Genomic DNA, 12217 nt, shown 5'->3' with positions numbered 1-12217 from the left:
GTATAGAGGGGGCTGGTGTTTCAGGCCACTCAGTGAGGAGAGCTAGCGGCATACTGCCTACATCAGAAGCAGATAAAATGCATCTGCCTTTGGCCTAAGCTAACCCGACCGAGCTTCTGCGCAGCAGCGCCCGGTGCAGACAGGTGTATAAACGCAGGGACAGAGAGGAGGCAGCACTCCGCTCCGCTTCCTCGCAGCTATCCCGGCAGCGCTCTCCCCTGTGCAGATGTCTGCGTGTGGCAGAAGGCAGCCCTGCGCTGCCTGTGTACCACCAGCCATATGGATGTCCTCACAAATAAATGATATTGCATTTTCTGTCTGGATTGGCGGGTTTAGGCAGAGGGGTTCTGGTGGCGTTTTTCCTGGAAAAGAATTACAGTTCGATGCTTTCACCAGCGTTTTGCTGTTTCAACCTTCTAACCAGAGAGACTTCCAGCGTTTGCTTTCTTAGAAACCTAATCTGCGGCTTTTCGGAGGCACGGGAACGTGATATCTCAACTTGTGCTAATTTCAGTCCGTTTTCCATCCCTCGGCTGCACTCTGCGGTAGCCGTAGCACGACGGACGGATTTCACACCCGTAAGATCCACGGGTTTTGCCATGAACAGCCTCCGTCGGGAGGGCGGGGCAGGCGTCAGCGGGGATGTACCGCTGCTCGCGGCAGCTTTGATTCCCACCGCGGGCCGCCTCTCCCTGAACCTCTTCGGCTCTGTCGCCGCAGCGCCCACCCCTCCCCGAGGGGATCCGGGCACCGCAGCCCCGGGGGCCCCCCTCTGGGAGCGGTTGCCCCCGCAAGACCGGGCCGGGCCGGGGGTGGAGGTTTCGGGCGCGGGGGGGCTCCTGCCCGACACGCCCCTTCGGCAGCGCTCGCCTTCCCCGGTGCGGAGCAGCGCGGGCGGCAGAGCGGCCGGAGTCCGCTGCGGCGCAGCCCCGCTCCCCATGGCGGCGGCAGCGGTGGGGCGAGCGTGGCGGCGCGCTCGGTTGAGCGCGGCCGCGCTGCTGGCCCTACTGGCGCTGCTGGCCCTGCTGGCACTGGCGCTGCTGGCGCTGACGGCCGGGCGCGGTGGTGGTGGCAGCGGTGTGGGGCAGCCGGGATCCCCGCCGCCGCCGCTGCCGCAGTTGCCGCCGGGCTTGCGGGAAGAGTTGCGGCAGAGGCGGCGCGACCTGCGGCGCCTGAAGGCGGCGGCGGGCGGCGGCGAGGCGGCGACGGGCGGGCTGGGCTGCAGCGACCTGAGCATGGCGACGGGCGTCAGCGTGCTGGGATGGGGCTTCACCAAGGTGGTGGCTCGGGCGGCGCTGGCGGGCGGCGGCGCCGTGGCCCTCAAATCGGTGCACGGGACGGGCCGGGAGGTGCGGCAGTGCGTGCAGCGCTACGGGGCGCCGGCCGGCTGCCGCCGCCTGGCCGCCTACAAGCTGCTGAAGGAGGTGACGCTACTGCAGCGCCTGCGGCATCCCGGCATCGTACAGGTACGGCGGAGCTGCGCCCACGGCACGGAAACCTTTGGGGATGGGGAGGGGGGAGGCTCCTTGCTGGGGCTAGGTCGATCCGCCCTTGTTGCCCTCCGTGTCACCGGGGGGGGGGAGGGGGAGGGGGAGGGGGCAGACCCACTCTCACTGGCAGCGGCATCCCTCTGACAATCGCTTTTTCCATCCCCACAGCTGCACGGTCAATGCTATGATAATAGCGGAGATCCTGAAATACGGGTCACAGCTATGCTGGAGCTGGGATCCCCCCTGGAGATGATTCAGCTTCTGCAGACCCCCTGGGAGGAGAGATTTAAAGTAAGAAAACAAGACAAAGGGAGTTTTATCAGTCGCTTTTAGACCGCAAACTGGGTAAATGCGAAGAGCCCGTGGTGACTGCTGGGCAAACGGGGTTGTCATGCTGACACTCTGTTTGCTCCCGCAAATTGTCCTTAGATCGGTTTGCTTTCAATCCTTTTAAAGCACATTAACATTGCCCTAGCCTGGCGTATCAGGGTTATTGTCCTTCTCTCTAGGGCGATGTTAAAAGAGCTACATCTGGATGAAATGGCCGCAGAATCTTTCTCAGCAGAGGGGTGGTGTTTAATACCCAGTATTACACTATATTGCTGATTTTGCTTCGATGTTGTTCCAATCCACAGAGGGGCTTCCGTAGCGAGGCCCCTCAGCAGGATGGGTCTGACTGGGGAAAACTGCCTTGCCACACTCCAAGCTTGCTGTTTCTATGTATTACCTGTCCGAGGCAGCAAGCTGAGCAGCCTGTCTCTCGCCATGTGTATGTCTGATGTTCCTCATCATAGCCCTTTAGGCATTACTGTAGTACGAACACTACTAAATTGCTTTCCTTCTGCTGTAGGATTGCATCCCTGTTAGTGAGATCTGCCTTGTATCCTAAGCATCCTCTTAAGCTCCCCAGGAACATAAATAACTTGTGACATAGCACTTATTTTGGTTATAGCTTGTATTACATTTTGCCTCAAGGTCTCAGATGGGGGTTCACTCCTACTTGCTTGGTTCCCAGGATGAAAGAGAGCATCAGATAGAAGCATGGATACCTTAATGTCACCAAGTAATGCTTTAGGCAAAATAAAAACACAGCAGAAGTCCCAAAATAAAAATCCCTGCCTGCATGTGGTCCCTAATGTTGAAGAGGAGCCTTGCCATCCAAGGCAGAGGGGAGTGTGGCAACTGCGCTTGCTCAGCAGTGGGATGTGAAGCTGGGATTCCTATGGTTGCTTCACTAATCAACTTAAAATAGTGTCATAGCTTCCAGAGTCATTGCTGTTGGCCTGCAGAATTCCCCTTCTGCTTACAAACTGTTTCATACTGGCTTCTACACAGCTTTCCCAGCACCTCATCTCAAATTAGTCAAAGCTATCCTGCAGAGCTAGAAACCCATGATGCTGGACTAGCTGTTGGTAAGGTCTGGCACAGTGGCATTAAGGCTTTAATAATCTTTTAAGTGATAAAGACATGGATTCAGGATTTACACTGGTACTGTCTAGTCCTGTTGTGTACTAATTAGGGCGTCTAAACGGATGGGATTCCCCTCTGATGAGCCACATCAGATACCAGGGATTCTGCAAGCTGTTCCAAGTGAACAAACCCTCGAGCCTGCACAGATCACTATCAGAGACAGTGAGGGGTGGCGCGGGTCTGCCTGGCACACCTCGCTGATGATAGTCTGGTGCCAGGGCTCCCGATACTGACTGAAAACTGCTGCAAAAAGCTACTTTAACAAAGTGCTGTTGCACTGTGAATATACTCTTCTAGCTCTAGTTTGTTAAAAAATCATTTGCCGAGCTTTTTGCTGGATCAGGTATTGCCTGACCTTTCCCTGCTGCCAGAAAGATGACATAGAAGCAAAAAAGTTGGCAATAAGTACATTGCGTGCTTTGGCTAATTTAGCAGAAGCACGATTGTGTGCCCAAATTCATACTGCTGAGTGATGCAGCAAGGCATGAATCTGGTATTAATGACCATGGAGCCTCAGTCTGTATGGAGCAGCATGGGGGAAGGGAGGGGAATGTATTAATTCTTTGCCGGAGTGGGAGAAAACCCTTCTGATTTCAGCTAGCTAGTATAGCTCCTGAAACATGAAGGCTGCTATTGTTTTCCTCACAGCTTTCTCCTCTAGTTCCTCTAACTGCAAATGTCTGTATATGCATGTTTTTTAAAAACGTTGCTAAACTACTTACCAGTCAAATCCTGTGGCAATGTTGATAATAAATTTTGTAGCATACATATAATTACCTTTTAAGTACCATATGCATTTTTTGCCTTTAATTTCATTGAATACTCTCTCCCCTTTGTTCTACTTCCAATTTAATAGCCGGTTTTCATCTGATTTTCCCATGCATATTCATCTCTTTCTCAGATTTGCTTGAGTCTTGTGGAACTGCTGTTTTACTTGGCACATTCTCCTCTGGGTTCAATAGTCCTCTTGGATTTCCAGCCGAGGCAGTTTGTTATGGTGGATGGAAACCTAAAAGTGACAGACATGGATGATGCCAGCACTGAGGAACTGTCATGCAAGGAAGATAATGACTGCACACTTGACTTCCCTACAAAAAGCTTCCCTCTCAACTGCTCTGCAGTTGGGAAATGTGAAGGAATAAATGAAAAGAAGAATCTTTTCAATGCATATCGGTATGTCCAGCGAGATGAGGGGGAAGATCTGGGGTGGCTGAGCTCACACTCTGCCGTGTAGCCTCTGGCATCTTGTGTTTCTTCCATGCAGTGATTCCCCTTCACCTCTGTCAAACGGTAGTTAAGGATTACTTTGAAGCAAGTTTATTTTCCTTATAAGGCAGGAAAACAGTGTAGTTGTTGTCTGGTGAGAATGAAGGCATCTTTCTTCTGCTGCTCCCTTTCCCAGTGCCCTCTAGAAACCTGCCCCAAAGGTTGCACCTGTGAATTTGTTTGCCAAACAAGCTCTGGCACTTGACTTCCGCCGGCTGTGTTTGCTGGAAGGAAGGCAGTGCCAGCTGCCTGCCACAGCCTGACAGCTTTGAGTCCCCATTGCTGGGATCAAGCAGGCTAACTCTTCCCTTTAACTCCAAGTATCCCTGTGGAGACTATGGGAACCTATGGAAGAGCAGTGAAACAGGAAAAGGGCAAGGGGCTGAGACTGCTGTGGCATTTCTTATAGACCACCAGCTGAAAGTGTGAGGACTTCACTCACCATTGATGCTTGGCAGGTTGAGAGTGGGGGCAAACCTTGGCAGCTGGATATTTACATAGAAGGACTTAGGGAGCCTGAATTTGCAGGATTCAGTGTTAAAGGGCAAATCCCGCATAGATTATTGCAGCCTTGCACTAGCGAGCTTGTCTCTTGTAGAACAGTTTTCTGGAAGGTTGAGGGAATGAGTTGTCCTGCTTTTCCAGGGACAATAAGAATGCCAAACATTTACAGGGCAAGGGAAGGGTCTTGCATGAGTCTTCTTTTGTTTTTTTTTTGGTGAGAAATGCACTGCTTAGTGTACAAAATGGGCCCTGAGAATGAGGGAAAGCTCCATTGCGTGCACCTTTGCAAGGCTTTTCATGTAGTGGTTGCCAGCATGCCGTGCTGCAAGGACCAAGCTTTCAGCCCAAGTCACAGGAGCTGTCTGTGAGATACCAATGAAGGGCTCAAGCATAGCTCAACAAACAAGTAGAATTACTAGTTGCATATGGATGATGGAGTCACAGGAAAACGTAGACAACTTAATTACCATGGAAATGAAGCGACTGCATTCTCATCAGTATGTGGGATTTTTGCAGGTATTTTTTCACCTATCTTTTGCCACACTCTGCACCACCAGCTTTGCGACCCTTCTTGAGCGATATTCTGAATGCAACAGGTACCAGCTAATATTCATAAACTTCTTTATTAGAACTCTCTAAATGTTATTTTTGGAATGGCTCATCTTGTCATCTTTTCCTTTAAATGTAGGTGATTTACAATATGGAATAAATGAAACCCTGAAAGCTTTTGAAAAGGTTTTACATCTCTACAAGTCTGGGCTCTACCTGCAGAAAAGACCTCTGCTTTTAAAAGGTACATGATTTTGAATGCTTTAATAACATGACTACTGAGGGAGTGAGGAACTTGGTAACTGGTCAAATTCTGATCTCCCATACGTTCAGGCAGGGTGTAGTCACTGGGAAAAGCACCAAAAGTATCTTTTTTTTGAGCAGTCTTTTGTTGTTTTTTCATGGATGCTATGCATGATTGCACTGCTTTGCAAAGTAAAAGCAGTGCAGACAATCTGGCCTCCATATGGAGGTATGCTTGCACTGCTTCTAAATACTTATAATACTTCTAAATTCTTATAACGCACACCAGTGTTTCAAGTGAATATATTTGGGATTGCTTAAGTGACTAGACAAGAGTGGCAAACTGAGTGTTTCCTGTCTCTCTTCAGGGTCAGCTTATCCTATGGACCAATAGGTCAGTTTTCCAGGCTGATACTGTAACTTCCTGTTTCACTTGGTAGCTTCTGGCTGTTTAGCACAAGTTATTGTGGGAATGTACAGTGGGGGGGGTGACAACACTGAGATGAATGTGGCAGAGGAGCTGGGGCACTGGTGCCCTCTAACTTTCTTTTTTTCTGAAGACCATCTTATTGGACCTGTGGATAGATAAATGAACTTTTATGAGGAAGAGACCCATTTGGTGGTAGAAACGAGGCTAATCAAAAGAAATGCTTCAAAAGCCCAGTGGTTACTGTGGCTTACATTTTCCTGAGCGTTCACTTGAGATGGAGTGGCACTGGTGGCCTGCCAAAGGAAATCTCTTTATGTGTGAAAGAACTGGAATTTGCACCATTATGAACAAAGATATCCTGTCATTTGCACTGAAGGACCAGCAGCTTTAACAGAAATTACTAGTATTTTCCAGCAACACCTACCTGTTGGCTTCACAACTTGCCCAGTAGCAATGTGCCAAAACAATCACCATCCTAGGGGTGTGGGAAGGTAGGGAGATACTCTTAGCAGTCAACGAACAATAGCCTGAACATGTCTGCTCAGGCTTGTCAGGTCTTTTGTATCCCACTGGAGCAAGACCTGGCCTCCCTTTCCCCCAGTGAGGTTCCTAAGTCTCCCACACCTATGGGTGGGCCAGCATGTGCCCCATGTAGCTGAGTGCTGGATCTGTGATGAGCTGGTTCAGCTGTTGGGGCTGGGGTGTAGGAGAGGCCATTGTGGTGTTGGCTTCTCTGGAGAAGAAGCACATCAGCTTTCACCTCTCACACACCCCTGTGGTCGCTTCCCTGCCCCTTCACCCTTGAGAGCTCTGATCCCTCCCTTACATCTGTGGAGAAACTGCTGTTGTGTGCTACATAGCAGAACCAAAAGTCACGATTTAAGTTTCTTTGAACGTTGCAGCTGCACTCACTCCATCTAGGTACATCAGTTCAACCTATCACTATCACATTCCTTACAGCTTCACTGAAGTGCAACACACTAAGTATATAGTGTAACCAGCCACTGGAAATGCAGCTAAAGAGTTTCCCTAAAAACCTTCCTCCTGTTTCCAGACTACATCTCCCTAAAGGGCTTCCGAATGGTGGAAGGAGAAGACTACAAGTGCTGGCCCTCCTACAGCCATCTGGGATGCCTGCTTTCTGTTCACAGTGCTGAGGAAGCTGCCGCAATCTGTAACTCCCAATCGCAGTGTCAAAGCTTTATCATCACCCAGCAGAGGACCTGGACAGGTGAGTTTAGGCAAATGTGATGGGGTCCTGCCATGTGGTGCCCCTGCTTCCTTAGTCATGAGTGGGGATGATGCTGCTGTCCTCCTCGTACTGCCATGAGTCTATGGGTGCATGCAAAAACTGCCTTCCTTAATCGCAAGATCAGATGGCTGCTGTGGTGGGCATCCAAGGATCCCCTGAGTGTTCATAAGAAAACATGAAAGAAATTACATTCACTTTCTGCACTTTCTTTCCTCTGCAAATTTGGCACAGGACTGCTAGGCGTTATTAAACAGTTACTTATTTCATGTAGAGATAGCCTCACTTTGGTGTTGGGCTAAATGATTCCTGTGGTATGTATAGTTTGCTAAAAGCTGTGGGGGTTTCTATAGATGAAAGAAGATATGTAAAAGAAGGTGGTTGCTATTGTTATAATTAAAAGAATCATAGCTTACAAGTTGTTATCCCCTTTATCAAAACTAAAGCCCTAAACCAATGGATTTCCAAATTGTCCCTGTAATTAGCTCTGATTATACCTTCTTATGGTTAGCAGGTTTTCAGAATTATTATAAATTACCTCATTTAACTGACACTTCAATCACTGGCTAAATTGTTACTTATGAAGTGAAACACTAAGTGAGGTAAATGGGTGTTTTCACTCATGATGGTGCCAAAGAATCATGTCTTAGTTGGCTTAGAAGACATTTAAAAAAAACCCCAAACACCAAAACTGCCCAAACCACAGCTTTTCCATTGGTTCGTGTGCAATTGGAATGTGGCTAACTATTGACATAAGGACACTTATATCGATGCAATGCTCTTTGAGCCTGTTTCACACCAACAAGGGATTGTGTGAGCTGTGCCCAACACATTGCATCTGGTTTCTCACAAGGCAGCTGTTAATTGCTGTGTTCAGTGCCTGGCTGCAAGGAACCCCCTTAAAACAGCAGTGGGGATGAAGAAACAGCAGTAGAAGACCCTTCCTGCTGCTCCTGGCTTGAATGCTGTTCCCTGCCATCCTGCACCATGCCTGCGGTCTGTTAATATTTCCCTTCCTGCCAGTTTTCTTCCACATTTTTACAGCTCATCTTTGCAGCCAAAGATGCCGAAAGTGTATGGCTGAAATGCCGAGTGCCTAACTTTGCCACTTGGATTAAGAAAAGTTGTGGGAACATGCTTAGTTCCTCTTAGGGCAGCTTGGTAAAGCAAATCAAGATGTAAAAGCCCCTGGGGTCCAGTTGTGTGTTAGTTGTGCACATTCAGTAAGCATGTGGAGTTTGCTGGGAGTGTGAAATACATCTCTGGCAGGGTGGAGTGGCTCTCTGTTGAGCGAGCTGTGTGTTGCTATGTCTTCTGTAACAAATAGCATGGGTCAAAGTGAACCTATGTCCTCTATTAAACTTGGGTTTTTATTTCCTTCCCAGGACGCCCACTCGCCTCATTTCAGAGTAGCCTGACTGATTTAATACCGGATGATAACGCCGTAGTCTATGTTAAACGATCGCCTTCCTCAGGGGAAAGACTTTAGAGACAATGAGATCACATAAAATGATCCTGGGAGGAACAAACCACTGGGGAGAATTTCATCTGCTGAAAAGAATGGCTTATTTTCTTTTGCTTTGGGATGCGATCACCCTGCCAGCCCAGATAGAGTCAGATGCTGCTGCCTCCTTGATCAAAACTCAGATTTCTCATTGCAGCCCCGCTAGCTTCGGTATTTGTTCCCACACAGCTGTTCCGCAGTCCCAGTTGTAGTCAAATGTTGCTAGACTGTACAATCCGTCGCCTTGCTGCTTTGGTAACCAGCTTGTCAGCCAAGAAATAGAAATAGCTGCACGGGCTCCAGCTTGGGTATGCTTAGTTAGTTCAGTCACCTCTGAAAACCTATGGATAACACATCTTGGAGAAGACAATGGCTCCTTCTGCAGCTGCCAACCAGGATTTCATACCACTGCAGATGTAAAAGACTGGATCTGAGCTATGGGGCCAAGGTTGCAGGGTTGGGGTCTATAACCAGAGGTTGATGATGGGGGTGGTCTTCCAAGGAGGGTCCTGATTCCATTCCTTCCAGGGCAGGGGAGGGAGGTGGTGTATAAGTCAGCTGTGGAGCCAAATGTCTGCATATTTGGATGCAGGATTTGGGTTTGACCCGATGTGATTTGTAATGCCAGATCCCATGTATCAACCTTGAAGGTTTTTCTCTGTTACTTTCCATGAAAGAACAAGACATTCAAATTATTTATGTGTAAGGTGTGACTCTGTATGATAAAGAATTACTATGTTTATTCTAAGCACACTGTGAGAAGTTTTTGTCTAAGTCTTTACTGCAACCAAATGAAGAAATGCAATCGTTTCTCACCTTGAGCTCAGCTTGCATCATACCCACTCCTCAGGACAATCTGTGAGTGCTCTAACCTGTGTACAAATATGCCTGAGCCCCTTAGGCACTTAGGTCTTGGAGGATGTTCTGTGGCTCTGCTTGCAGACTCATAGGTGAAGAAGAAACAGTCTGGTCCCAAGAGCCTCCTGCCTATGCCCTTTGCTAAAAGGGCCCATTGTAGATGTGGCCAATGAAAAAAAGGCAGGGGTTAGTCTAGTTTCAGGCTAGATGGCAACATAACGTTCCACTCCTGAGAGCGCCTGGAAGCAGTGATCGTACAGTACCTCATACAGTACCTCTTCTGCTGTAGTGCAGTTGGGGAAAGCCCAAAGCACTGCTCACCTCATGCCTTGCAAAGGAAGGTCCCCAGCCTCGTGCAGGAGAGCCACACTGCGGTCTCTGTGCAATGCCATACCGAGTTTTCCACTTAGCCCATAATTCTGGTGGAAATGACAGCTCTTGGGACATTGCCATTGACTCCTTGTAGCCTATGACAGTTGTGGGTATTTCCATGTGCACCTCTGTAGCAGCTGGGATACCCCCTGACTAAAAATGCCTGAGTTCTTGCCCGGGGTTGTGCTATTTTTCATGATCTGGTTCTGTGTTTCCTAGTGCAGGATCTCACCTTTCAGCTTGTTAGTACTCTATTAACCCACAGCAATGCCATTGCATGTGTGCTTTCTCATACACATCAACGCCTGCTGCTTACACTAAAGCTGGGGGACTCTGATAGTGATATCAGTTAAAGAGAATTCCTAGTTAGCACAACAAGAAGGCTCTTCTTAGTAATGGCCACATTGCTACAGGCTTTGTGATGTCAACACTTTTTAAATGGACAGCCACAGACCACTCCATCGATTACAGTGGGTCCTGTTGGAAGTTGAAGGAAAGCTCCTGCCAGGGGTCCACTATTGTTTTACATTGAACCCACTGAGCAGAGCTTCAGGCATCTGCTGTGTGGTGCTTTACATTAGCAAGAGGTAATGAGTGTTTATTCCATATCTCTCAGGCTCCTGAGATACAAATCAGAAGTACATTCCCCAGAGCAAGGGCAAGGGCCAGCCTGAGGTCATTTCAGAGAGGAAGAAACAGAGAGAAAATACAAAAGTTAAACTGATTCCGGTTTGTGTTAGAACAATCTTCCTGCCCTAAAAATCTCTCCTGGTAAAAAAATTTATGTGTGTATTTTAGCCATGTGATGCTCCTTTCACACTGCAGAATTTTCCATCAAGTTTTCATTGTGCAATTGCCTGTCAGGCAGTAAGGTTCAACCCCTTGGCACATGGGGCAGGGTATGTCACTGTCACTTGTCTTAATGCAGGTTCCAGCTTCAAACATGCAGTTAGTGCCTGGGAGCAGAGGCCCTATCCTCCTGCCTTAAAAGGTTTGAGGACACAGTGCTTAGCAAATAATAATAAATAAATAAATAAAAAGGAAAGCCAGGCTTCAAGGAATCCCAATGCTCAATCTGCTCTTGCCATTGCAAGTGGCTTTTCGAGGGCATTTAGATCACTCCCTGCAAACAAGTAGGTGCCTTCTTAGGACCTGGACCCCTATGAGCACATTCATTGTGCTAGCTGTCATGGTTTAAACTCAGTCAGCCATGCAGCCCCTTTCTCACTCCCCTGCTTCCTCCCCCCCTGCTCCTGGAGGGATGGGGAGGAGATACCAAAGAATGTAAGTCCCACGGGTTGAGATAAGAACAGTCCAGTAACTAAGGTATAACACAAATCACTACTGCTACCACCAATAATAATAATGATAAGGGGAATAACAAGGGAAGAGAATACAATGCTCACCACTCACCGACCGATACCCAGCCCGACCTGAGCAGTGATCTCGCCCTTCCAGGTAACTGCCCCCACATTGTTTATATAGTGGGCATGACGTGCTGTGGTATGGAATAACTCTTTGGTCAGTTTGGGTCAGGTGTCCTGTCTCCAGCTTCCCCTCCTCCGTGGCAGAGCGTGAGACTCAAGAAAGTCCTTGTTCAGAGTAAACATTACTGAGCAGCAACTAAAAACATCGGTGTTATCAGTGCTGTTCCCAGGCTGAAAGGCAAAACCACAGCGCTGCACCAGCTACTAAGAAGGAGAAAAACGACTGCTACTGCTGAACCCAGGACACTTGCACAGACAAAGGGATAGGGCACAGGCATACATTTATGTCCAATTCTGTTCATGTGCTAGAGACTTGGAAGGTGCTGCAAATATGCTGGTAAAAGCATATGCACCATTCTCACTGCATGTCTGCTAGCTCCCCACAGCACGTAGCACCTGGTGGGCATACCAGTTTCAGTGGTTTGGAGTGACATCCCAGTGCAGCCCAGTGGTGCCCAGAGAATGTTGGGTGAGGGAAAATGTTTTATCGCCCCTCCACATCTACAGCTATAGTTTGTCATGCGTTTGAGGAAACACAGTCACTGGAAAAAGTGGTTCCCACCCTGCTTTACCCATCTTCTTTCTGTTATCATCTGCTAAGAAACCTTTTCCAGTGGCTGTGCCAGTTTAAAAGCATGTAGAATGAATTCTCTGCTAGCCTGCAGTGAGCAGCTTGTGACCACCAAGCTCCTGCACCAGGGCTGTGTGAAATACCCAGGGTGATCACAGCCCAAAGGGGAGGCTACAGGAGCAAGCATCTTCTCTACAGATTGTGGGCCCATGTGGTTGGTTTGT

General features: G+C 48.5%; 1 protein-coding gene across 1 annotated transcript; it reads left to right on the top strand.

Annotated features, from left to right (window-relative positions):
- The first annotated feature begins 599 nt into the window (after positions 1-599).
- LOC130593647 (extracellular tyrosine-protein kinase PKDCC-like) lies at positions 600-9453 on the top strand. Its single transcript, XM_057398959.1, has 7 exons — positions 600-1466; positions 1659-1781; positions 3862-4133; positions 5247-5326; positions 5419-5523; positions 7007-7183; positions 8587-9453. The coding sequence occupies exons 1-7, from the start codon at positions 600-602 to the stop codon at positions 8688-8690; spliced, it is 1728 nt and encodes a 575-aa protein (XP_057254942.1). The 3' UTR covers positions 8691-9453.
- Positions 9454-12217: the final 2764 nt, after the last annotated feature.

Source organism: Pezoporus wallicus, unplaced genomic scaffold (genome assembly GCF_028554395.1).
Source record: "Pezoporus wallicus isolate ANWC-B61680 ecotype Strahan unplaced genomic scaffold, APGP_CSIRO_Pwel_v1 contig_8218, whole genome shotgun sequence".
NCBI classification, from domain to species: Eukaryota; Metazoa; Chordata; class Aves; order Psittaciformes; family Psittacidae; genus Pezoporus; species Pezoporus wallicus.
Note: the sequence above shows the minus strand (reverse complement) of the source record. Positions and strands in the feature narration are given on the sequence as shown.